General features: G+C 37.4%; 2 protein-coding genes across 4 annotated transcripts in view; one reads left to right on the forward strand and one right to left on the reverse strand.

The window, feature by feature from the left end:
- Positions 1–12,714, reverse strand: part of MAP3K7CL (MAP3K7 C-terminal like) — a 77,012-nt gene extending 64,298 nt beyond the window's left edge. Inside the window, exon 1 of one of the 2 annotated variants that reach the window (XM_019729894.2) lies at positions 12,590–12,714. The gene's annotated coding sequence lies outside the window, so the exon portion shown is untranslated. The remainder of the gene's footprint in view (positions 1–12,589) is intronic. The other variant, XM_074326327.1, reaches the window with a different exon arrangement.
- Positions 12,715–12,862: 148 nt separating this feature from the next.
- On the forward strand, positions 12,863–27,107 carry CCT8 (chaperonin containing TCP1 subunit 8). 2 transcript variants are annotated; one of them, XM_019729890.2, is made up of 15 exons: positions 12,863–13,032; positions 15,512–15,602; positions 16,491–16,570; positions 18,106–18,255; positions 18,699–18,879; positions 18,995–19,056; positions 20,043–20,180; positions 21,481–21,659; positions 22,383–22,449; positions 22,524–22,611; positions 22,698–22,813; positions 23,339–23,410; positions 23,489–23,653; positions 23,966–24,085; positions 26,492–26,605. In XM_019729890.2, exons 1-15 carry the CDS (start codon positions 12,973–12,975, stop codon positions 26,582–26,584), a joined length of 1,662 nt encoding a protein of 553 aa, XP_019585449.1. In that variant the 5' UTR covers positions 12,863–12,972; the 3' UTR covers positions 26,585–26,605. The 2 variants fall into 2 exon arrangements, with proteins under 2 accessions (XP_019585449.1, XP_019585450.1); XM_019729891.2 differs by lacking the exon at positions 26,492–26,605 and adding an exon at positions 26,887–27,107 and having other exon boundaries at positions 12,865–13,032.
- Positions 27,108–27,634: the final 527 nt, after the last annotated feature.

Genomic DNA, 27,634 nt, shown 5'->3' on the forward strand with positions numbered 1-27,634 from the left:
TACTCTGCTGTGTTCTGGCTGGGTCATGATGGGCAACTTCCCAGCCATTCTCAGCCTCAGTTTCCTCATCTTTAAAATAGAGGTGGTAATAATAGTACCTAACCCAAAGGGCTATAGTGGCTACTGAATGGAATCACATGGATAAAAAATTAGCACACAACCCTTGGCACGCAGGAAGTATGCAGTAGGTTATCATGTGTTTGGCACTCAGAAAAAGAAAATTGAAGGTTTTGATGAAAATCTATACCTCATATGGAAATAGGGGCAATTAGAGCCACTTAAGAATTGACTGGCTGAGGAATAGTATTTACATTCAATGAAAAATGTCTCAGACCTGGTAGATGACAGTCTCTCCAAGGAACACAGTTCATTTCTCACGTTTCCTGCATGATGCAAATGAATAGATCATTAGGCGTAATGAGTCCCTGAATACATAGCACCATTTTGTAACGCACTCTTTTCTGCTAGTTTGGTTGGAGATGGGGAAACAGTGAATGAAAGAAGCCACGTACAAAACTGTGCTGTCCAATACAGTAGCCACTGGTCACACGGGGCTATCAAGTGGTTGAAATGTGGGCAGTGCAAGCTGAGGTGTGCAGCAAGGGTGAAATGCACACTGGACTTCGAAGACTCAGTACCAAAAGGGAATGTAAAATTTTTCATTCACATTTTTATATTGGCTATACTTTAAAATGATAAAAATTAGATACATAAAATATATTTTACTAAATATATTTTACTAGTAAATAAAATATTTTAAAAAATTAATTTCATCTGCTTCTTTTTACTTTTTTAATGTTGACTACTAAAAAAAATTGCAATTACATATGCAATTTGCATTGTATTTGTATCAGAAACTGCTGGTATAGAAAGAGGAAAAGATACACACACACACACACACACACACACACACACACGAGTACACGAGTGAGGGGAGAAAGGAAGCCCCCATGATGTAACAAATATTAAAAACCTCAGTTCATGAGGGAGGACTCAAGTTTGATGATCCTAGCTCCACCTAAAGAAATGAAGTTATCAAGATTGATTTTTCTATTAGGTACAAACCTAAAAGTGACTGCATTCCCTATACCTTTTACATATTCCATTTTGTAACATTTGGTAGACAAAAGGGAAAAGAAGTTATACCCCCCCATACCTCTTTTCATTGGGTAAAAGTTTTCAATCTTATAAAACAACTTGTCCCCTTTTGGGCCAGTGGTTAGATAGATCTAAATTAAGGAAAGTGCACCCTCTGCAGGCTACTTAGTAATATTTTAAAAGAAATATAGTTACAGTGAAGACTGTAAAAATAATGTAGAATGAATAAATAAATGAGTTACATTTCACATTACTGCATTTACAGCTTTCACCATGGATTCAGTAATGACAGAACTAAAGTCAATGAATCCGGTTTGATAATGTATTATAAAAAATATTATTAGGTCATGACAACCGTTTCTTCTTTTCTTCCCTCTTGCCCTCTGTCCCTCCTGCCTTCCTTTCTTTTCTTTTCCCCCTCCCTCCCTTTTTTCCTTCTTTCCATCTTTTCTTCTTGCCTCATCCTTTTCTTTCTTGCACTCTTTGAATAGCTGAGACACATCGTTTTTTATAAATCCTATGTAAAAACAGAAGCCACAGGGTCAAATTCAACTTTGAGATGTATGCTGCTTATTTCTATACAATATTTTTATGAGGTTAATACTTTGTTCATGTTTCTAAGCTCAACCTCGAAGACAAGGTCAGGAAACAATAAAACCACAAACACTCACCAACTCTAAACTTACAGTGTCAAGTACATAATGGCAAGCAGCCTTCAACTTGGGAAAGATTTATCTTCCCAAAGTCATTTGATATGCTGGTTGTTTCAAACTGGCAGTCTATCTCATTTTTTCCTGGACAAGTTTACAAATGTACAGATACACATTAATCTGTAATAAGACAGACCACTAACTACACCATTATTTCTACTCTACCAAACAGTAATATATATAACAGTATTTTTATGGGAAAAGACAAATATAAGGCCCAACGTGGGATCTCAGGAGCCCATCCTCCTTTCCCCAGGAAGTGAGCAGCCTTCCCCAGCTTCTTGATTTAGGAATGAGGTGCCTCTGGGAGACCCGTGTTAGATTCCCTAGCACCAGCCTCTTGTTAGCTTTTTTGTTGCCGGAAAAAGGGAAGCTAACTCACTAGGACGGTCACACCTCAAGATTTCCAAACTGGAAAATGAAGGAAACAAATGAAACTTCTCATCATCATGAGATGAGAGAAAGCAGGACCACAAAAGGTGGGCTGTCCCTGTCTTATTGCGCGCGCGTGCACACACACACACACACACACACACACACTTTTTCCTGTATCACCAAAACTCATTTCATAAATCCGTCCAGGCTAAGACTTCCTGTAATGGTAATAATTCGGCTTTGGTAGCCTCAAAAAATGTAGCATTGATATTATGGAATATCCTTCCTATTTGCACTTTTATTTGCAGCAGTTTATTTTTAAACCAATTTAATTCTTTTTAACCTATCAAAACTAGCATGGTTAAATTAAACTTTTCAGGGTGTGAAATAACTTAAGGAGAGTTTCTGAGAAGGAGCTTGAAAGAACCCAGAAGTTATATGTATTCCTTACACATAATTCAAAACATGATGAAAGTGTAACGCTTGCCTGCAAACTTGTGTACTTTTTTGTCAAATACAGTTTATGTGTTTTAAAATAAACACTTGCAGGAGAGCACAACACAGAATGATAGGATTTATTAGTTGTTGTTACTTATGCTTATGTTTAAACTTCATAATCAAGAATGTGTAGAACAGCCTAAATTGTGTGCCTATATTTAAGCTTCACATCTCATAGTTAAACTGCTGAAAAAGCATCTATTTTTTACCAGAGTTATTAGAATATAAGCGAAATATTTTTCAGAACTCTGCTCTATCCTGAGTGCACTGTCTGGAAATTCAGCACTTTTGAGAAATATGGCCACTATTTAACACATAATAGTTCAATAGAGAAGCTCTTACCTACTCTAATAACTTAGGAGATTAAAACAAAACCAGAATTCCCCTCGTAAGCATGTTAGTTTTCACTCTAACCTCTAAGAGTCCAGGTTTGATGTAAAGAAACCCCTTAATCAGTGTTTTACAGCATGGTGGTTAAGACAATGGGCTTTGCAATGAAGCCCGGAGAAATCCTGCACAATCCTTTAGGAGCTGTGTGGCCTAAGACAGGTGTCTTAACCTCTCCATGCTTCAGCTTCCTGATCCCAAAACTGGAGTTAACTGAAGACCTACCATGTGCCAAACACTGTTTTAAGAGCTGGGAACAGTCATAAAGAACATGTTTGGTCCAAATTCTCAGGAAGATTACATTCCTATTGGTGAAGAGAGAGATTTTTACAAATTAATTAACATGAAAATTTTCAGGGTCTATTACTAGGTGTTATTAAGAAAACTATGATGTGAATGAGGTATTGATAAGTTTCTTTAGACAGAGTTGTCAAGGAAACCCTCTCTGGGAGGTGAGATTTAATCTGGGGCCTGGATAACAAGGAGAAGTCATCCATGCTGAGGTCTGGGAGGAGAGCTGTCCAGGCAGAGGGAACTGCTGGTGGAAAGCTCTAAGGAGGAAATGAGCTTGGCATGTTTCAAGAACAAAACAAGGCAGAGTGGGTGGAAAAAGAGCAGGACATGAGGTAGAGGGGGTTAGATCCTGCTGGGTGTTAGAGGCCTTGGTATAGAGCTTGTTTTTATTGAAAGTTCAGTGGGAAGGCATTAAAGAGTTTGCACCAGGGTGGCTGTGAAGATGAAATTACAGAACGCATGGGAAGGGCTCAGCACAAAGGAACACATGGCACAGGGAATACTCAACAAGGAGTTATGTCATCAGAATTATTGTTATTCCATAAACTTTAACATACTTGTATAATGCCGTAAGTGAGGTCCAACGTTTTTATTCTTGTGAAATTCAGGGTCAAGTTATTACGATGTTAATAAATGAGGACAGAGCCCAAGATGAAGATGGGCATCAACTGCCAATCCCCATAAAGCCAGATTCTCATGATTGTGGGGCATGTTTTTCTGTATTATCTTTCTCATCGTCATTATCATCGATGAAATTGAGGTCAAATCTTAAGACAGCACTAGTCACCATTCTTGATTTTTGACATCTGGAGCAACAAGGCAACCTGCCTATGATGAAATGAATCTGAAGGAACAATCCTAAAAATGCTGTGGTCACGATGAAATGACATAAACATTCCTTAATTTCCCTTAGAGCATCACTGGGTGACTTTCTCTTTCCCAGGCTTGGTGAGAACTCTTCCACCCACTTCCCAGAGCTGGTGGGAAGCAAACACTTACTGGCCCAGGAAGACTAAGAAGTCCATCTCAAGTTAGAGCTCACGTGGGTGCAATCATCTGTCCCTTCTCTTTCTGTGAGAATGCCATATAAAGCAATCCTTACTCCGCGGATCATTTAGTTTACTAAATCATGGTTTATTTTTTCCTCAGGATATCACATGCTATTTTAGAGTCAGTTTTCAAAAGGGTTGAAATGACTTGGCTCAAGATTGGTTTTGTATTAAGGGAAAGAACTGGTGTCCCAGAGTTTCAATCAGCACCTTAACGAACAGGCGACTGACCTCCTGCAGATTGCCCAGAGGTTGCCAACAGCAAGAGTTAGTGAAGAGAGTCCAGAGGGCATCTCTCTCTCCTGCTTTTCTACATTTTTTTCTACAGTATTTTCAATGAAAACAGGACTACAGTTGACAGTCTTATAGACAGGGCACGGAGCAGGGCTAGCATACATTAAGACCTGTCTCCACATCCCACATCACCACTGAAGTGGCAATGATCTGGGCTGCCTGGTCACTTTGCATGGAAGTAATTTAGCTACCTGTGTTCTTTCACAGAGAGTGATAAAGAGTTATGATTCTGCATCAAAGCCGTCACAACGTTGCTTCAAACAACACAATTACCATGTCATTAGCATTCGATTAATATTAAATATACTAGCATTTTCGTCATATATTATAATGGAGGATTGAGATTTTCTCTACAAATGAATTTTCCAGACAAGTGAAGCACCACCCCGTCAAGAACCAACAGATGTTTTAAAAAATTAAATCATTTTTGATAGAATTTAAATGTAGTTGACATGTTCAATGACTGCTTAAACAAGATTCATCGTTTTGTTTATTCATAGCCAACGATCACTTTAAGTGTAATGCAGTGATTCGGGCAACAGCTTCACTGAATAGCCCCAATTGCGCTTCTCCAGTTCTTCACGTCTCCTTGCAGCGTGTCAGGCCCTTGTCTGTCTGGATATTATCTGTCTCTTCTTGCTAATATCCGTGGGTCTGACTGTTGCCTTGTGCATTCCCATACCTGTTCTCATTTGCTCTGTGTGAGAAATCAGACTATAAAGCTTATGGGAATTAGTGGCATTATTTTACAATTTTCAGTGCTAAAGGCCCCAGGTAAGGGCCTAATAGTCTTTCCCTATCTCAAATGAGAAGAAAGTGCATGGACTTGAAGACAGGCATTTTCCTTGCTAGCTTCTTTTTTACCTTTGTAATTTTTTTGGCAGTTGGAGAGTCATCTTGAGATAAGTGACTGTGTATTATTACATTTTTTTCTAAACATATTCCCTTGTATCTCTTATTTCTAAATAAATTTTCTTATTCATCTCTGAAAGTTGTTGTTAGGCTATGTTTTCCTAAGTTGTCAAAAATCCCTGTAAGGGGGTAAAAAGATCTTTCAGGGGGATTTTTCACAGCCATTACCCTTTTTCTTCTCCAGGATTCCTGATGTGATGCAACTTTCACCTCAGTGGTGCAACTGGGCATAGTCAGAAGACTGAACATCTATTAAGAAACAGAAAACAGAACAGCTAAATCAAATAGCAATGAGAAAATGTAATTGTCAACCACTAGCCAACCACTACATAAATAGATCCTTCCTTAATTTTATTCCCCTGAGACTAATGACTGATCCTAATGAAAATCCTAGTGGAAATCATTGTAATAAAAATAGCTGAAAATTAAGAATAGGACCAGTGAGAATGACGATGGCTGATAAGCCCTTGAACCACCAAGCATCTTCACTAATCCAACCACAAAAATAAGTACTGGCTCATGGGCTGAGTACCTAAAAGAAATCAGGGACCATCTTATACAAATCAATTAGTATGTTTAACTTAAGGAAGAAAACATCTGCAATGATCCTTTATTCTCCTCATTGTTTTTAATGGAATCAATGTACAGTGATGTAAGACCATCTGCAGCTTGTTGTGCTACTTACAGTGGTTGTGTTTCTAGAAAAAATTGCAAATTCCTCTTCCTAAATTTATGAAAAAGGGGCTTCTAACTGCTTTAATCATCCCCAAACCATCTGTAAATTTATAAACTAGCATTTTAAAAAATGTATTTATACCCCACCTCATTTCAAAGGATTTGATATGGCTTATAAAAACAAATAAAATCAATAAGGATTTTTTTTGAGATAGTCCAGGAAAAATAAGAAACAAGAAAATAATAAAACCAAACAGTGAGTAATATATAGAAATGTCACACTATAGTCCTATATATTTGGTAGAGCTGGACTACACATTTGGCTCAAAGTTTCTAAAAGTTTAAGAGAGAAACAAAAAGGTTGTAAGATTATAGAGGTCATAACTTTTTTTTTTTAAGTGGTTGAATGATGGGGTCAGGGTTCCCCACAGGTCCTATAAAAAAGATACCATGCAATGAAATGCTTGACATCCACAAAAACAGGCCTAGAGTAGAGATAGCAGTCCATCACATCTGGCTGTTTCTTTCACTATCCTGTTATAAGATTATGGCATGATACCAAAATACAATTGGTCAAACTCTGTTCCCCAAAGAACTACAACACCGATGGTCTGGCTTGATCCACTTACCCAAATGAGAGTGTACTCTATGGCATACAGGGCATTTCCCTCAAACATACTTTTTCAGTTAGGCTTTTGATTAAGATTGGATAAGAGATGGTTAAAAGTTATATTCTCAAACTAGAATACAGGGTGCAGATATTCTGTGTAGTAGAGTAAGGCAGAGAAAACTGACCAGGGTAAACACCTAAATACCTTTTAAAAAGGACCAATATTGTGCCTTCAAAAAATTTCTGAATTCATTTCAAATATAAATGGAGGAGACACGAAAGCTCTACAACAGAAAAAAATGACTACATTAATTTTTAGCATGAATCTTTTCAATATAGATATTACCAGTCACTCACTCTAGCTCAACAAAAACAAACAAACCTCAGCAAAACACCAAAAGAAAATTTTAATTTAATTTAATTTAATATTGCTTTCTAATGAATCCTACAAGGTCAATTGGTCCCAATATTTTCCTAAGATAACTTGCTGAGTGAAACTGTTGAATACAAAGCAAATGAATATTGGACAACTCTTGCCAAAGGAGATTGGGGTTTGAGTGGCTATGGTGGATTGACTGCACTGTTGTCCTTCCTTTTCGTGTTTCCTTTTTCCTGTAGTTTTTAATACTGCTCTCTGATACATACCACACTGACTCTGGGCTTGGCCATGTGACCTGCTTTGCCCAATAGGACAGTAGCAAATTTGACAAGGTCCTTGAACATTTCTGCTTGTTCTCTTGGAATCCTCCACTTCCATGAGGACCAGCCCATGAGGACTAGCCTGCTGGAGGATGAGACCATGTGAAGCGCCCAGCCTACCCACCAGCTGACTGCAGATACATAAGCAATTCCCACCTAAGAAAGCAAAGCTTGGCCAGATCAGCCAAAGTGCCCAACCAGCCCTTGGCGTGTGAGAAATACTAATAAGTGGCTGTCATTTAAAGCCACTGAATTTTGGAGTGGTTTGTGAATGCTGACACAGCATTTGCTAACGGCTCCACTGCCTAAATTTAAGCGATTTCTTTATGTAATATTAGAAAATAGGACCAAGAGCCAGTAAAGTCATTCCTAGAGCTTGGTAATATTAGTAAATAAAACTTACTATTTTTGCTCTCAGCAGGAGTAGGGAGGGATTGAATTAGCTCATCCAAAAGTAATACTGAATATTAAGAAACAAGTAAAAAGAAAGGGGGTAGTCAAAACATCCCTGTTTTACTCATCTTGAAATAATTACTTAATTGATCAGGAGACTGTTCTTCCAAACCCAGATCTTTGCTGGTGTTAACATGCAAATGCTATAGAGCAGCCCCCACCCCCTGCCCTTGTCCACAGTGGATATGTTCCAAGACCCCAAGTGGATGTCTGAAACTATGGCTAACACTGAACCTTATATATATTGTATGTGCCTATACACGCATACACACATACATATCTACGATAAAGTTTAATTTATAAATTAGGCACCGTAAGAGATTAACAACAATAACTAATAATAAAATAGAACAATTCTAAAATATACTGTAATAAGTTATGTAAATGTGGCCCCTAACTCAAAATATCTTATTATACTGTACTCATCCTTCTTGTGATGTGAGATGATACAATACCTATGTGATAAGATGAAGTAAATGACATGGGCATTGTGATGTAGCATTAGGCTGCCATAAGGGTTACTTGAACACGAACACTGTGATACTGTGACAATAGATCTGATAACTGAGACTAAGTGACTAATGGGTGGGGAGCATCTACAGTGTGGAGACCCTGGACAAAAGGATGGTTCATATCCCAGGCAGGATGGAGCAGGACGGCATGAAATTTCATCATGCTACATCGAAGATCTTGCACACAGCAGGATGGTGGCTGCCTCCAAACCAAGATAAGAGGCCTCATAATGGAACTGACCTTGTTGGCACCTTGATTTTAGACTTCTCAGCCTCCAAAAAAGAGGGACCAAACACCTTAGATTTAAGGCCTCCTGCAGTCAAATGATTAATATACTCAGAATGGATACATGTCAGTTTGCTTGAAGTAAGGCAGTGTAAGAACATTATATTAAGGCCACAACTACAGCATGTTAGTAGAGGAATCTTCTTAATGGAAGGGGAGAAACCTCCAGCTAAACAACCAAAAATCAAGACTAGACATACTTGTCATGGCACGAGTGACATCAGCAAATACTGCATCTACCTATATGCACTCAGCCTATATTGCAAGTCTTGTTTCTTGAAACTTGGGAATATTTGAACTGGGCAAAATAACCTTTGAACTGAGCCAAACCAACATTGTTTTACAAACAACTGCTTACAAAACCAACAGGAAAACAGACACTTGACCACAAGGACTGATCACGGAGTCTCTTTCTGAAGATAGACTAGTAACCAGCCATGTATAGCTAAAGAGGAACTCTGCTTGTTACCACCAATAGAAATTTCTTTTTCTATTCACGTAATTATCCCCTTCCTTTTCTCATAGAAACCCTCTTCACCCTGTATTGGGACACTATTTGGGTTTCTCCCTGAATCTGTGCTTCCCTCATTGCAATTATTTTTGATCCCAAATAAATGTTAGTTGCCTCTCATTTGGGCTATTTATTTCCAGATTAACAGAGTCAACCCATTTAAAGTCTAATGACCTCTTTGCTTCTTTTCTACTCCAATTGAGTGCAAAGCAGCAATCACAAGCATGTTTGGGCTTTACACTAAACCATGTCCTCCAACGTGTGATATTCTGAATCCCAGTTGCCTGATTCCCCTGTAATTGTTTCCAAACTCAGAGAGGGAAACAGGAGTTCTCTTAAGCCCCAAGAAATTTGATTATAATTTTTTAAAAAATTATATTTACAAAGAAAAATTGAGATTTTTCACACAAAAAAGAAATTGAAGTAAAATAAGAAGCCGACACAGTGAGTCATAAAATCCAAAACCAAATAAAAAGAATCAAATTTTATGGAAAAAATGAAAATAGATGATATAGTAATATGAAATCAATAATACAAATTGGGGGGGGAGGGAAGGGAAGAAAAGCCAGAAGATTAAAGATTTAATGGGAGTCCGTAAAATTAAATAAGAATACCAAAAAAATTTAAAACACATAGACACGGCCAAAACATTAAAAAAAAATTCTGAAGCACAGTGGCAAAAAAAAAAGAAAGAGGAAAAATAGAAACAAAGTCACTGGAAATAAATGGTGACTGGTTATCAGAGTCCTGATGGCTTAGACATCCCCACCCAGAGCAACAGCGGAGTTCCTCCTGAATATAGGGAGCTGAGGCGCAGGCACCCTCACTCCAGGAAACAGCTAAAGGCCATGTTTTCAGTTGGCACCTAACATGAGAGTCCTGGGCTCTTGAATCAAACTAGCAGAAAACTAGTCTCCTTGGTGTTTTGCAAACTCCCGGGCAAACCCTTTTGGTTACTTTGTAATATTCTCTGGTTTTAGAGCATGTACATCTGCATGAAATGAATAGAGACCACACCTCCCAATTCTTTGGTGTCCTCTCCTGGACACCCATTTGATCATCTATTTGTTTACTCTACAATTATTTATTGAGACTCTCCTCCATGCCATGCCCAGCAGCTGAGATTATAATTTTGTCATTACCACTGTGATCAGTGCTACAAAGGAGAAGTTATGACAATGACTAACAGGGAATGTCTTAGGAATCATTGAAGGCTTTCTAACAAAAGGGTCTTTTTTACTGAAGTAGAACTAACTCAGCCGAAAGGGAGTGGGAGCGCATTCTAGGTAGAGAGAAAGCAGAGGCAAAGGCCCTGACATGGAAGAGGTGAAACAGACAGGGTGAATATTCAGGCTATTGTGAGCAGAAGACAGATTGGAAAGCCAAGGAGAAGACACTTGGGAGATAAGCAGGGACCAAACCTAGGCCTAGAAGCCACATTAAGGATTTGTGTTTATTTTATTTTCTGGGCAAAGGTTATTTGGCCTATTATTTGGATCCAGTGGAAATTTTACCCTCTGATTCCATAACTATGAATACAGCTTAACCCAAACAATACAAAATTAATGAGTTTTCATCTAAAAATCACTCTTCTTGGCAATTAAATCAATTCAATTTCTTGATAAATTACCATACACATTTTAATTGATTTCAATTCTTTCCATTTCCTTTTTAATTTATTAAAATTCATTGTAAGACCAATTTTTTAGTATAAACTTTCCATGGAAATTTGATTCACCAATTGTTTTGTCCTCAAGTTTAAATTTCCACGGTCTTTACCAAAATTTGATTCCTTAGTCAGTTTTAATTAAATTTCATCAGGTGTAATTTTTAACCCCTTTCAGCTTTGTTTTGGGTTATAAGTAACACTCTCTTTAAGTCAGGTAAATAAGTTTTATTTCTTAGCTAATCATGAGAAAAATCTTCAGTTGTTCTATCATTGTTAAAGATTGACCTATTGCAGTGGTTCTATCATTTCTCAGTCTTAAGACTCCTTACTCTTCAAAATTATTGATATCCTCAGTAGCTTTTATTAATGAGGGTTATAGTTACCAATATTGTTTTCTAAACCAAAACTGATATTTTTAATGTTAATTTAAAAAATAACAGTGATAAACTCATCACATGACATATTTTATTAAAAATAACTCTTTAATAAAAAAGCGTGGCATTGTTTTACATTTTTGCAAATCTCTTATCTGGTTTAACAGAAGATAACTGGTTTCTCATGCCTTTTACATTCAAACTGTTTTAGTCACACACATTCTGTAACCTCTGGCAAATTTTCCACTGAAACAATGAGAGAACAAATGTCCCAGCATTATTATGAAAATAGTTTGGTCCTGGAGGACCCTGAGAGGTATTAGTACACTTCAGAGGTCTCCAAACCACTTTGAGAACCGCTGATTTCTTTGAATGCTTCCCAATAGGTGGTTCACATACCATCTGAGGTGGCAAAAAAGCACTTTTTTAATAATTATGTATTTTTTGAGAAAAAAGTGGGAAAAGTTATAACTGATGATAGCCATGACACGTGATTATTCCCCAAGGCACACAAAATCTGTCCCAATTGAAAGAAAATAGCAATTTGTTCTGTTCAAGTCAAAGAACAAAAGCGGAGCCAAAATGTTCTGCTTCATGTTTTCTGTATTTTCAACATGAGGGGATTCCTTTCACATTGTGATACAATTCTTTAAAATACTCCATTACCATTCAGTCTTTTTGAAATCAGCCATGTGTTGATGTGGGAAGACACACCGATCAAGTTTTACGATTCTGGAAGAGTAAAAGGGATTTGTACTTCAAGGCAAAAGCAGAAAAAGAGGAAGATAGATAGAGGTTAAAAATGTGCATTCTGTAGTCAGTCTGGTGTGGGGAGGCATTCTAGCTTTGACATTACTAACTCTGTGATGTCGGACAAATTATCATTTGTAAACTTGTTTCCGCTTCTACCAAATGGAGAAAATAATAGTTAACTCGTAAGATTGGCCATTAGCTATGATACCGCAGGGAAAAGAAATCACACAGAGCCTGGCACATATGAGCACTCAGTGTGTAGTTATCCTCACAGACTAATCATTACTCTCACCTCCCCAGCACTTCTTACTAGCATGACCAAGACAGAGCAGACGCCCAACGATAGATTTTTGCGGATGAGGGCAGATGCCCTGCTTCGGGATAAAAGGCAATACCTGCCCTGATGTTAGGGGAGGGTCTGGAGTATTACCTGAAAATTAATATTAGGAGGAAGGCGAGGCTTCCAGGTCAGAAATGGCAAAAGTATAACGTCCCAACCCCGGAGTCTCGACAGTGGGCACAGTCGGGAGCGAGCCTCAACAACCTGGGCCGCCTGCGCATGCGTAGACTCGAAGACTGAAAGCGCGCTCTACGATCGGTTCGATCGATCGACCTAATCGAGGATCGTCAATTCAGTTCTGGCTGCGGGAACTGCTGTATCTCGCGAGGAGGCCGGAAAAGGGGCAGGTCTAGCAGGAGAGAAACGAGGAGCGTGAGGTCACGGCACGCTGCGTTCCCAGGAGGCTGTGCGTGCCCCTCGCTGCTTCTGGGATCTGGCGGTCCGGCGTGTGAAGGGCTACCTGCTTGCTAGTCATGGCGCTTCATGTCCCCAAGGCCCCGGGCTTTGCCCAGATGCTCAAGGATGGAGCGAAGGTGAGGAATGGAGGAAGGGAGAGTAAGGTGGAAGACTCAGCGTAGCGCTGCGGCGGCCGCAACGAAGGAAAAAGGCCTCCTAAAGGGCCGGGTGTGCCCCCTGCACCCGGATAGCGGTCTAAGGAAGAGAAGATTCCAGAAAGGGAGGTGTTGTCTGGAGGTCTCGGCCACCGACGCCCGCGGGCATTTCTGCCCCTGCCTGATCCTAGGGAGCGTTGAGAGGTCGGAGGCGGCGGGTTAGGGATGAGGCCGCAGGATTCGCTTCCTCCGTTAACTAGCCTAAAACGTGCGTTTTTCCTCCATCCGTAAGACGGGGCGGATTAGACTCTCCATCCTTCTAGAGGAGAGGAGAGGAACAAGGGCCAGTTCTTGGCGGCTTCTTTTCAAGAAGAGCCCTCTGAGAAACCGGGCTCCTCATTTACTTCGTGAAAGTAGTGCGTTATGGGAGGACAGATAGACAATCCAAATGGGTTCTGGGCCAGACTTAGGTTGGCTACCCTGATGTAAAACGTAGCCCTGGAGGTCTTGCTTTCCTCACCTTTAAATTGAGGGGATTGGACCAAAAGATGGTACCTTTAAGTTGTAACTATCAGACTTACCTGTGTAATCCACAGGGTAAGTGACATCCTGGCTTCAATAAAACTGCTTTGTTTTATGGCCAGACCTTGAATGTAATTTAAAGAGCATGATTTTAAAAAAATACTTTAATGCATTGCCGATAAATTTGTCTCTTGGGCTGTTCCAATAGTGGTCTTTTTTTGTCCGTCAAATTTCCTGTGTTTAATTAAGGAAATATAGGTTAGCGTGGTTCAATTTTAAGTAACAGTTTTAGGGAACTAGTTTCTTGTGGGCAGGATGCACTTTGGCGTACCATGAGTATAAATAAATATTAGGGTTTAATGTAAATGTTGATGAAACCGCTTTGCTGCAAACTACATCAGCTACTGCTTTATTAAAAAAGTCAGGCTGAAAATTTCGTAGTCTTTTCTGAGGCAGAAATAATGAATGATCAAGCAAAAAGGATAATTTCAAATAATAATAAAGGATATAAACAGCACTATAGTAGAAAATGACAGGAAGGAGCAAAGTCTGCCGCCAAAACAAGATGAGTCCGGATAGCTGGAGCAATTAAATAAGATGTTCACGAAAGAACTCTTAGGTCAGTGCTGAGTGACAAAAGGAACCTGCCAAGATTAAAAGGGAAAGTGTTCCAGGCTGAGGGACCAGTAAGTACAAATACCTTGAGGATGGAATGAGTTTGAGCTGTTAAAACAGAGAGGTGATGGGGCTGCAGCTTACCAAGGGAAGGTGAGAAAAGTAAGAGATGATTTTAGAGGAGATGTAGCTAAGAGCCAGAACGTGTTGTGTCAGGCAGGCCTTGTAGCCCCGAGGAAGGATTTACGATTTATGCTAAGAGTTAATGGGAAAATCATTGAAGGGTTTGATGGGATCTGATTTCTAATCAGAGATGGTTGTTTCTCGGAGAATGGGGGTGAGGTGGGGAAGAAGCAAGAGTGTAAGGCAGGGGATCAGACTGAATGCTATTCCAAGAGTCCACTCCTTCTAAAGTAGTGATTATTAACCTTGTTTGGATCACAATTAGTTTTGTGAATGTAATAAAAACCACACCTTATACTCTAGAACAGTATTGTCTGACAGGACTTTCTGCGACGATGGAAACGTATGTCAGCATTGCCCAGTATGGTGTCCATTAGCCACATGTAGCCACTGGGCACTTGACTGTAGCTAGTGCAATTGAGAAACTGAATTTTTAATTTTAATTACATAAAATTGAAATAACCATGTGGCTAATTCCGCTATGTTAGGCAAAGCAGCTCTAGAAAAAGGGTGCCATGAACAGTAGGCTCATGAAACCTATCTGAGATCACAAGTAAATGACGTCTAAAAGAAGTCCAGTATAAAACTTGAGAATTTTAGTACTGTGAGCGATTCATCAATTTTTTTCAATATGTACACATTGGAATTGTGTTGCCATTCAAGTCTGTATACTTTAGTCCCTAAGCATTTGAGGGGCAGGTACGTTAAATGTCAATTCCCTGTGAACATAGAACTGTTAGCTTTATAATACTCAGGCTCTAACACAATTAGAAAAGTATTCATACCACATTGCAACTTTTAGTCAGAAAGTACTGATAAAAGGTATTTTTACCTGAAATAAATCACATGCTTTCTCTGATCAATCTTAGCACTTTTCACTACATAAAAAAAAATTTACAGGCTTTATGTTTGAATGTGTAGGTAGGTACTGGTGGTCCCTAAAAATGTCATGCTTTGTTCATTAAACTAGTGAGCAAATTTATGGATCATTTATGAATACCAAGCACCATGCTTTACATACACGAATCTTACTTGATTATCTCAACAGTCCTGTGAGATAGGTACCATTATTACCCCCGTTTTACAGATGAAGAAAATTACTGTGTTTCACTGTCCTGTCTAATGAGAAGTTCTTTTATAGCATTTTTCAGGATTAGAAGAGGCTGTGTACAGGAACATACAGGCTTGCAAGGAGCTTGCCCAGACGACTCGTACAGCATATGGACCAAATGGTAATTTCTAAATTAATCTTTTAAAAGTTACAATAGTACAGTTTCATGTACTAGCTCTTTCAAACTTACTGTGAAAGCATTATATATAAATTGAATTTTAGCCATCATATAGTATGGCTTTGAAAGTTACTTCATAGTTCAATGACACCAGTACAGTGCTTCCAGTTTTTAATCAGCAATTCAGATATCTTTAGAAAAATAGGAATCCAAATGTTACTTTATGGTTCTTTCACCATTGAGACAGTGCCTAATGTTCAATGCTGAACTGTTCCTTTGTATAAAGTGACATGATTTAAGGGAGAAAATTCTCTCTTGCCTGTTAACCATCTACTAAATATAATTGATACAGGTTTATGGAGTAAGCAAAACTATACTTTTAAGTAAATTGTTTTGCTCTTTGTACATGTTAATATAATTTGTATTTATTGAACAAAAAAGACAACTTTGACATCCTCCCTAGTACCGTGTTTCCCCGAAAGTAAGACCTAGCCAGACAATCAGCTCTAATGCATCTTTTGGAACAAAAATTAAAATGAGACCTGGTCTTATTTTACAATAATGTAAAACCAAGTCTTAAATAATATAATGTAAAACCGGGTCTTGTATTTTTGCTCCAAAAGATGCATTAGAGCTGATTGTCTGGCTCTGTCTTATTTGCGGGGCAACAGGGTAAACATAGGAGATTAGAAAGGAAAGAAATAACAGGGACATGCAATCAGGGAGAGCCATGGGTTAGTGAGATAATCTTAATAGATAATGTGTGTTGAGTTCTGCCAGCGTTATTTTACGAAGTGCATACAAATTTGTATTTCTTGACTAGATTTTCCTGGGTATTTGGAGAAGGATTTGAGTAGTAATGGATTTGTTTTTCTAACTATTATTTTTGAGGAATGAACAAGATGGTTATCAACCACCTGGAGAAGTTGTTTGTGACAAATGATGCAGCAACTATTTTAAGAGAGCTAGAAGTAAGTTATTTCTTTTAAAAAGCCAAGAAATGTTTTGATGACCTCAAAAATTAAGTATATTTTATCATAGAAGAAACCTCATTTCAGATTGGATAATAAGGGACTTTCTTTTTCCAACTTGAAAATTTATTATACATATTTTTCTAATTGTAGAGTTCTCTTTAGGTTTAACATTTTAGCCACTCAAGAAAGTCTACAGTAAGTTATTTATGGAGGGATTTAGTGTGATAAAAGTATATTTGCTAATTAAAAATCATACCCAACTGAATGTGTTGTCTCATTCTATAGTGTGTGACACTGAGGTATGTTGTTCCATAGTACAGAAATAGCAGGTACTTAAAACAGTGGTTTAAAAAAAAAAATCAAAACATTTGTTTGGTTTTGTGAAAATAGAACAGTTATGATGTTTAAATAGAGTCTATAAAATAGATACTGCTAGCCTAGTTATGAGGAAGATCTCGCACCTGAACACATAGACAGTCATTCCTCATTTGCTGCTTTGCAGTTGATGGATGTGTTCAACCTCAGGGAATTTTCCTGAATTTCACTCTTAAAGCACCAGAACTTAATCCATTTAAACTGTAGATATGTTAACATTTCTCTACTTGGATAACAGTATAGTCTTAAAATAATATATTGAACAAAACAAATTAAATTCCACAAGATATTTGTGGTGGGACATGTCATTGTGAATGTCATGTTGTACACTGATGTTCTGAGGAGTTTTTTCCAAGTTTTATGGGAAAACTGTCTTCATAATAAAACTATAGTACTGACATTTTAGTTTTCTCACTGATACCAGTTGTTACTCCTTGCTTGTTTCTAAAAAAGAGGTATCTAAATCCTAAGGAAAAACCACTTAAAATTTTGATACACTTTTAGTAAGAAACATTTTATTTCTCTTTTTTTAAACCACAATTGATACCCCTAAAAATAAGAATATACAGAGGTTGCCAAAAAAATGTATACACATTTTAAGGAAGAAAAAAACTTAAAATTATGCTGACGGTAACCTCTTTGAGCACCTCTTGTAACTGCATAAGTCAAATGTGACTTGTATTCATCTTTAGTTATTGGTATATATTATTACAATTAATACAGTTGTTTCCTTTCTTAAAATGTGTATACATTTTTGTGGCATGAGATTCATGACCAAGTTAAATTGACTATTTTGGCTCTCCTGGAGCCTTTTTTTAAAAATGCCTAGTAGGTTTTAGTGCTTGGAATCATTTAGTTGTTTTTTGTTTGTTTGTTTGTTTGTTTGATTTAGTAAATAATGTTCTGAACCTATGTGTGGCGATGAACAAAAGAAGGTGCACTTTGAAGTGTTTTCATTTACAGTGATGCATTTGTGCCGATGAGCCTACAGGGACTTGGATTGTCTTCTTAGGACCACACTAAGTAGCACAGAGCAGTGTGATTGAGGGGGGTTACCTGGCCCACAGGGAGATTGGAGTTTGTTAATATAAGAAGAAATGGAAATGAATTGTATAGTTTGCTTTCATTTGCTATTTAAATTCAAACCCTTCTACCAGGTGCAGCATCCTGCTGCGAAAATGATTGTGATGGCATCTCATATGCAAGAGCAAGAAGTTGGAGATGGCACAAACTTTGTTCTGGTGTTTGCTGGAGCTCTTCTGGAATTAGCTGAAGAGCTTCTGAGAATTGGCCTGTCCGTTTCAGAGGCAAGTGTTCATATGCACACAATCCCCCACTGCTTCAAACTGAAATAACAATCATTTATCATAGTAGCTAACATTGAGCAGTTTACTCTCTGCTGGCATTGTGGCACATAACTTTACATGCGGTATTTCATTCTGTCCTTATAAGAACCTTTCGAGTGAGGCCTATTAAAATTAATCCCGTTTTATTTTAGATGAGGAAAGTGAGGCTTAAGTTAGAAATCTCTTGCTCAGGATCTTACAGCTAGTTAGTGGCAGGAAAGATTCAAAGTCGGCTGGTCACCAGAGCCTACACTCTTAATTAGTAGGCTCTGCTGTGACTGTTATTCTGGAAGTAGGCTTTGTTGTTTTATGTTGAAAATAAATATTCATATTCATTGGGTTACCAAAGTAATCGTGTCAGAATTATGTCTTTTTAAGAAATGTTTTTGCTCTTCACATGTAAGGTCATAGAAGGTTATGAAATAGCCTGCAGAAAAGCCCTTGAGATTCTCCCTGGTTTGGTGTGTTGTTCTGCAAAAAATCTTCGCGATGTTGATGAAGTGTCATCTCTACTTCTTACCTCCGTAATGAGTAAACAATATGGTAATGAAGTCTTTCTGGCCAAGCTTATTGCTCAAGCATGTGGTGAGTAAATATTAGTAAATGTAAAGATCAAACGAAAAAAAACTGGCTTAGTGTGATTAAGATATTTTCTCTGTTGTCCCATCATATCTTTTGATATGTCTTGTTTTCTTAACAGTATCTATTTTTCCTGATTCCGGCCATTTCAATGTTGATAACATCAGAGTTTGTAAGATTCTGGTAAGTGTAGAAGATACATTAGTGTTATCTAGATAACACTAATGGTCAGTTGTTGTGGGAAAAAAATTGTGTTAATGTAAACCCAAATTTTATGCCAGGTTGTAGACACTTAGGATTTCCTACCTCTTGAAGCATAATTTATATAACCTTTGGATTTTGCTAGGTTGTAATACTACTGTCTCTTAAATTTAAAAGGGTATTGACATTATCTGCTTGTAGTTACCATTTTTCCATGACAGCTTGAAGGTTGGGAATAATGAATAAACTATTAATTTTTTGCATTTTTCAAATATGCTGAATTACAGTAATAATAAGCTTAGAAGGCAGTTTTGAATGGGATGCAAGTTGTTTTGCTCTACTGTAAAATTTGCTTTAATGTTAATATTGAAGTATATTTTTGACAAAAATTTACATGCTTGATACAGTAAAACCTGTATTTATAGTGGTTTTGTTTTGCACATTGGCATATGATTGTTAATGTGGTTTAGTTTAGCTTGCATAAGTACATTTGCTGTGTGTGTGTGTGTGTGTGTGTGTGTGTGTGTGTGTGTATAGATATAAATATATATATGCTGTTTTTTTCTGACCCTTTCCTATAAAATTGTAAACTTAAGACATGAGAAATTCACTTTTGTTCCCTATTCTGTCCCCCATACTGACAGCTGTTCTGGTACATCAGCAGCAAGTACTTGGTGAATGAGTGGCTTAGAGCAATTATTCTCTGTCTAGTTCTTCCCAGTATACTGAAGGGCCTCTCCTCTCCCCTGCCTCGCAACAGTACCTCATTCCCACAGTAATTCCTGCCCTGAGCTGACTGGTGTGCTTTTACGTCCACCAAGCCACTCATGCGCAGGAGTCACTCACTGCTTTGGTGTATGTATTACTTAATTTAGAAAAGGATATTTTTAGTACATTGCAGAATCAACAACTTAGCCCTAATGTTGTTTTCATGAGCTCACTGATGGTTTTGGCATTCAACTCTTTAGGGCTCTGGTATCCATTCCTCTTCAGTATTGCATGGCATGGTTTTTAAGAAGGAAACTGAAGGTGATGTAACATCTGTCAAAGATGCAAAAATAGCAGTGTACTCTTGTCCTTTTGATGGCATGATAACAGAAACTAAGGTATGTAGACTTCAAAACTTTAAAATTAAAGGTAAAATGTGAGGTTGCCCTTTCAGATTGTTTTTTTTTTTTTTTTTTTTAAACTTCACCTTGTTTATTTATCCCTCTCCAAAATGTAAAACAATTGTCTTTTCTTGTACTCTATTTTAAAGTCAAACAAAAATCTATAAAGCATTTGGTTTTATCAGCACTTCTGCTAATATCGCAACCCGCAGGGGTTCTTAGTTTTGTGGTTGTTTCCCTTTTTTTTTTTTTTTTTTAATTTTTATTTATTTATTTATTTTTTTAATTAGTTTCAGGTGCACAAGACAAAGCAAAACTTAGACGTTTATCATTTATATCCCTCACACTGTGTGAACCCCCCTCCCCCATCCACTATCCCTCTGTACGTTCCCAAAACCTCTCACCTTCCCCTTATCCCCACCCCCCCGCCCCTCTAGCAACCCTCTCAGATTGTTTTATGATTCTAAAGTTTTAAGGCGGAGTTTGCTCTCAGTCCAGTGAATAGTACATAATTATTGAAAACTACAGGATCATATCTGTTATTTAAAATCGGGTTTATATTCTTTGTATATCTAATTCAAATACTAAATACTAGAATCTACATGGTGGCAGTATTATTTATATTGTAATATACAGCTCTTGACTTCTAATAGAATTTACACATTCACCAAGTATAATCTCACTGAAGAGAACACAAGTACTTTAGTGCAGTTCATGAAAATTTTTTTTTAAATAATGTTGAGATTCTGTAGCATCCTGTAGGAAAAATATACTAACACAATTTGTAATTGATAAGTTTGTTTCTAAAAATGCATGTTATGAAGTTTGAAGTTTATGTTTATAGGTCATTTTTGATATCAACCTTGGGATTCTTAAATCTGAGTTGTTGGTGGTTTTAAACATTTGACAGATGTGGGTGTAGGGGCTTGGTCCTTTAGTCCACATTTTAGAAAAAGTTGAGAACCACAACATTGTTGTTTTGGTACACTAGTTGACATTGTCAAAAGACATGCCAGGACGCCTGCCCGACATACCTAAAATTAAGGTATTTATCCATCTCTCCCATCAAAGTGCTCATCAGAGAGAAAATGCATCAGTTTGGGGAGTGGGGGGCGTCTAGGAGCAAGCTGAGTTTATTTTCATACAGATTTTGTATTCTGCTTCATAGTACAGGTATATTTATCTTTATATTTTCTCCCAAATCTTTTTAAGTTATTTTTTCAGTAAGGTGCTGTCCTGTGACTTTGAACTTCTAAGTAGTGATAGTTTTAAAGAGCGTGCTTTCTTGTTTCGCTAGGGAACAGTACTGATAAAGACTGCTGAAGAACTGATGAACTTTAGTAAGGGAGAAGAAAATCTTATGGATGCACAAGTTAAAGCCATTGCTGACAGCGGTGCAAATGTCATCGTCACAGGTGGCAAAGTGGCAGACATGGCTCTTCATTATGCAAACAAATACAGCATCATGTTGGTGAGGTAAGAGAGAGCTGCATCATTCTATTAACCTGTATTGTAAATGGCTTCTTGGTAGTGAAACAAATTCTACACACCATGAAGACTGTTATAACACAGATATAGCAAAAGGACCGAACTTAATCAATAGAGGCAGAAAACGCCTCTAATAAACTATTTGAGCTGTGAGCTGAACGGTCAATCAACAGATGTTATTTGAAGAGGGAGAGGGGAAAGCATTCTGGGTAAAAGGAACAGTTTCAGAAACCAAGCACAAGCCTGGTGCACACTGTCAGTGCCAGTGTGGGGTCGGGAGCATTACTTCATGACCACATTTATGAGGCACATTAGACATCCACCCATTGCCACCTCTCCTAGCACCGGATCTAATGTGCAGAATAAATCTGTTCTCTTCCTTGCATAACATGATGATTACCCAAAGCAAAAGTTTTCTACATATTGGAGCTTCCCTGGTGTTTTAGAACTTATAAACACTTGACATCTTAAAGACACTTGAAGTCTCACAATTCTAGAATATCACGAATGCCTGTGTCTGGACTGCACAGTACAATCCAGACCTAATCCGAGCTTAAACCTCTAGGATTCAAAAAATGTGACTTCAGGATCAGTATAGCGTTTCCTATTTAGTTTTGCATTTTATTCTATCTGATGGAACTAAAGCTTCTATTTAAGGTCTGTTTTTTAATGTTTTGTTGTTGGGTTTTTTTTTGTGTGTTTTTTTTTAAGGCTGAACTCAAAATGGGATCTCAGAAGACTATGTAAAACAGTTGGTGCTACAGCTCTTCCTAGATTGGTATGCATTTTGGACAACATTAGAAGATAATTGAACCTATTTGAATTATTATTACAACAGTCACTTTCTTACAGACTCCTCCTGTTCTGGAAGAAATGGGACATTGTGATAATGTTTACCTTTCAGAAGTTGGAGACACGCAGGTGGTTGTTTTCAAGCATGGTATGTAGTAACTGTACAATATATTTATATAGAAGCGTGGGTATTCATTTTCTTTTACTAATCCCCAGGTATATTTAATTTGACAGAAAAGGAAGATGGTGCCATTTCTACCATAGTGCTTCGAGGCTCTACAGACAATCTGATGGATGATATAGAAAGGGCAGTTGATGATGGTGTTAATACTTTCAAAGTTCTCACAAGGGTCAGTATTAGCAGTAATCTTAATTGAGGAATTGGCAAGGCCTCAAAATCACAGTTGGCAGACTCCTGAACATTGAGAGCTTCAAAATGAATGGCAAAGCATGTTTTTTACTTAAGACTAGATTTATGTATCCATTGCTGATGAATAGTTTTCTAGAATGATCATGCAAAGGAATAAACAGCAAGAGTATTTTTAACATACTGTTTTAAAGGGATAGTTTATGGTTGTTTTTAATTATAATGTACCTTCAGTTGCTTAAGCACTATTTTTAGTGCTACATAGAAATGCAGATAAGGTAACATGCTGTCCCCATTCTTCACTTTGGTCCTCCCTTTTCATATACCAGACACAATGTATAAGATAATTTGCCCAAATCACTCACTACACTTGTGTAAAATTTGTAATTAGAATTTCAGTAACAGGGCCTGACCAGAAACTGGAGGTGGTGAACTGGCATCTGAGAAGATTAGAAAACTGCAAACGGCTTCTTAGTGACTTTTTTTGTTTTTGAACTACATATTGTAGGATAAACGTCTTGTGCCTGGCGGTGGAGCAACAGAAATTGAGTTAGCCAAACAGATCACATCCTACGGAGAGGTATAGCTTTCTTAGTATAAATTGACTTTCTTCGTGTTGCTTGAACAAAATGTAATACTAAACTCATTTTTGTCTTAGACATGTCCTGGACTTGAACAGTATGCCATTAAGAAGTTTGCTGAGGCATTTGAAGCTATTCCCCGGGCACTGTCAGAAAATTCGGGGGTTAAGGCCAATGAAGTAATCTCTAAACTTTATGCAGTACATCAAGAAGGAAATAAAAATGTTGGATTAGATATTGAGGTATTTGAAAAAAACACTACGAACATAAATTGCTTTATTTTGTGAATGTACAACCAAAAAATAGAAGTAGTGAGCATCAGTGAGAAAATGTTTTGAATTGTAAGCACGATTTTTGTAAGTTAGCTGTTAATACATAGTTTGATAGAGATTTTAGTTTTCCTTCTGTTTTAATAACATTTTATAGGGTGTGTAGGGTAGTACTTTTGCCTAGTTATTTTTCTAGCATTAAGGAGCCATGCATTTTTATATTTGAATATAAACATTTTCCCATAAAACAACGTAAACTGAAAGAATGACAATTGGTGTTGACAGGCTGAAGTTCCTGCTGTAAAGGACATGTTGGAGGCTGGTATTCTAGATACTTACCTGGGGAAATCCTGGGCCATCAAACTGGCCACTAACGCCGCCGTCACTGTCCTTAGGGTGGACCAGGTGAGTGAAAGTGAAACTTTGGGTTTTAAAAATAATTTTCTTATGGTTCAGTAGTACAGTTTCATGGAACTAGAACATAGCACAGTTGTCATTCTACTCAAAGGAGTATTCCTTTACCTTCATCTGAAAGATGCCCAAGTGCCCCTAAAAAACATTTTTATTATTTCCCTGCCTATTGTAGTTTTAAATTGTATTGAATATATTTCAACTCATTTAAAAATGAAGACCTTTCCTGTGAAAGAAACCTTTGCCACTTTTAAACTGGAATAGGTAAAACAAATCTGATTTAGAGTCATAGTTTTCAGACCTTGTTTTAGCCTAAGAACCCCTTATAATCTGGAGAGGAAGTCTAATGTGTAGTATTGCTATGGAAGGACCATAAAGGCCTGAAGCAGGAACTGCACACTGTCAGCTTTAAGGAAAGTGACGCCTTTAGTTGTCTGTGGAGGTGATAGGACCTGGGTATTTAAAATTTTTTTCTGCTATGACAAATTATGCCTTGAGGTACTACTATTAGGTTGGTGCAAAAGTAATTGCGGTTTAAAAGGTTAATAATTGCAAAAACCACAATTACTTTTGCACCAACCTAATAAAAGATCTTAAAGGTATTAAAAATCATAGTATTTCTGCCCCTCCCTTGAGGCAAAGAGGAAAAGTGGTAAAGACTATTCTGGGTTCAGAGGTAAAACAAAATTATAATTTCTCAAGGTGTTTTCTAGTAAACACCTTGGAAAAATGAAACTGATTTTCCTACAAAATTTTATAAGTAACTGTTAAGCAATGAAGTATTTGTATGTACTTAATAGAAAATTGTAATTGCTAGAGACACAGTTTAAATCCATTAATGCCAAATTAATCTTGGGAGAAGCACTTCATAGGTGGAAACTGGACTTACTCTAAGCACGATAAGGACCTGTTGATGGTAGTTATAGCAACAGATTTCATCTCAGTAAAAGGAACTTTTTTCCTACCTGAAGATGACCAAAAATGGAACTGGATGTTTGTGTACTGGATTTATTAATAGGCTATTTTTATATCAATGTATTAGGTAGTTTTCAGTGGCAGAATATATATATGTATGTATGTGTGTGTGTGTGTATGTATATATATATATATATATATTTTAGTTTTTAAATAAAGATAATAGAAACCTAAGGAAATGTTTATTCTAAAAGTTAGTATGTGGCTAAGAATAAAAACGGAAACCAAAAATAGAAAGGGACAGGAGATGCTAAGTAGATTGAAGCATGAGGTAAGCAGAAATTCTGATAGTCGAAGTTCCTTAGAAGGAACTTTTTGAATGTCAATTATCCAAGCAAGACAGTAATTGTCATAAGTGCCTCAGTAACAAAGGTACTTCTGTATTTTGGTTTTAAGCTGGAAGCCTATTTTATCATAGAGGAAGGTATTCATTGTTATGTACTCTGTATGTAAAATAGGTATCCGAAGAGCCCATTTGACTGTATTAACCAATTTTTGTTACAATTAACTTGTTTTTTAAGAAGACAGTTGTACCTAATTTTGTGTAGTATATATTCTGGGAAGGAACTTGCAAATCAAGTTTTGAGCATTGAATAATGTAGGAGGGCTAGGTTAATCTTCGTTCAAATGTTTATTTCACTATAGTTCTCAAATAACTGTCCCAAAATCAACAGCGTCAACATCACCTAAGAACTTGTTAAACATACAAATTCTTGGGCACACCTCAGACTCACTGAATCAGAAACCCTGGGAGGAGGTACAGCAATGTTTTCAATAAGCCCATGGTTATATGATAACCAGCAAAGTTTGAGAACTATTCTAGGTATAAAAATCAAGCTACACTCAGGTTCTAAAATTATACTTAACGCCTTTAATTTGATCTGAACTTAACCCTCAGTTAGTAAAATGGTATTCCAAGAACTTTAGGTTTAGATTTCTTATAGAAGTTTCTGAAAAGGGGTGTGGAATCTTTTGGTGGTGGTAGTAAAGACATCTTACAGCTTGTGTTGCTTTAGACACAAGCCAAAATACAGAAAGATCTTTTAATCATATATTTGGGAAGCATGGAATACTGTTTCCAGTGTTGAGATTCAGAATATATATTAAAGTTTGAGAGTTCTACTTTGAGGAAAGCCAACTAATTTAATTTAGCTTCTCCCGAATTAATTTCAGCCCAAAGCTGCTACCTTCCCCTTTTTCTCCCAAACATAAATCCTTTAAAAATGCTAGTTATACTTAGAAAATGCTGGGTGAGTGCACTGTAGATAAATTAGAGGCTCTGGTGTGTTTGTTACCAGAGACTAGGTACTTGGCGTTTTTGGTTATGAACACACATTTACTGCCACTTGAGTGGTTCTCATGTACAAGTACTAGAAGTTTTCAGTGTTGAATTTAATATATATGTTTATGTATCAACCACTTTAGATTATAATGGCAAAACTGGCAGGTGGACCTAAAGTTCCTAAACCTCAAGGAAATTGGGATAAAGATGGTTGGCAAGACGAACCTCATATATAAAATAGCAAATCAGGTGCCAAACTGATCTATGCCAGCGATGCACGCAAATTCAGCTCATTGGTTATGGAAGTGCATGTCTTAGAATGAAGAAAAGCCCTTCACTAATGTGTGTGGATTTTGTTGCCTTAATGTCCGCAAAAGCAGGAAACTCACTGCTGGAAGCTAACTGTATGCTAGTGTCTTACATGCACTCTAAAATAGGTTGCTTCTGTCGAGGTGATGGCTTAATCTTGAATCAGGCTAATAGAAAAATGTTCTTTTTCCTCATTCTGAAGTATGAGTTTGTGGTTTTTGTTTTGCAGATCATCATGGCAAAACCAGCTGGTGGGCCCAAGCCTCCAAGTGGGAAGAAAGACTGGGATGATGACCAAAATGATTGAATGGTTTAGTTTTTACCATAGGTGAAAGCTATAGTTGTAGTAGTACTGTAGGAATTGCCTAGTGTTTTCCAGTTCTTAAATTAAGAAGTGTTTTGTTTGTATCCTCAGCTAGATGGTATAATAAACATGTTGTTACTATCAAAGCCTCCTTGTCTGATGACCACTGTTCCTGGCTTTAAATGACCTGTCTTAATGAAACTAGCTGTGAGACTCGAGGCAAGTCACCCAAGTAATGGGGCCTATTTTCAATGTATCAGGTGGCCAGCTGCCTGCTTTCCTATCTAAGTTTTATGGGAACACAGCCATGCTCATATATTTGCGTATTGTCTACGGCTGCCTTCTATAAGGGAATGGCAAAGTTGAGTAGCCGTGACAGACCAAGTGGCCCACAAAGCCTAAAATACTTACTACCTAGCCCTTTACAGGTAGTCTGTTGACCCTTGGACTAGATTTTGCAGTGTTTTTTCCACAATTCTGGAAATCCTAAGACTATTCAAAGTAACTTGTTTCATTAGCAATGAATGACTTGTTGAATGGCTCATTTGAAATGTAGCAAAGTACAAAGATGCTTGTGATATAACTGAAAAATACACCTCTTGACATATAGAAATTAAGCAAGTCAGTTTTCATAAAGCAGATCTTATTTTTCATTAAGATCATCAGTAAGGAG

Source organism: Rhinolophus sinicus, linkage group LG01 (assembly GCF_036562045.2).
Source record: "Rhinolophus sinicus isolate RSC01 linkage group LG01, ASM3656204v1, whole genome shotgun sequence".
In the NCBI taxonomy this organism is placed as follows: Eukaryota; Metazoa; Chordata; class Mammalia; order Chiroptera; family Rhinolophidae; genus Rhinolophus; species Rhinolophus sinicus.

What these genes read in the sequence shown, in the direction of transcription:
- CCT8 (XM_019729890.2), top strand. Translation starts at nt 12,973, where the DNA reads ATGGCGCTTCATGTCCCCAAGGCCCCGGGCTTTGCCCAGATGCTCAAG. An exon ending in GCTTATTGCTCAAGCATGTG is followed by an intron (nt 18,880 to 18,994) that starts GTGAGTAAATAT and finishes TTTTCTTAACAG; the next exon opens with TATCTATTTTTCCTGATTCC. An exon ending in CTGTCCTTAGGGTGGACCAG is followed by an intron (nt 24,086 to 26,491) that starts GTGAGTGAAAGT and finishes CAACCACTTTAG; the next exon opens with ATTATAATGGCAAAACTGGC.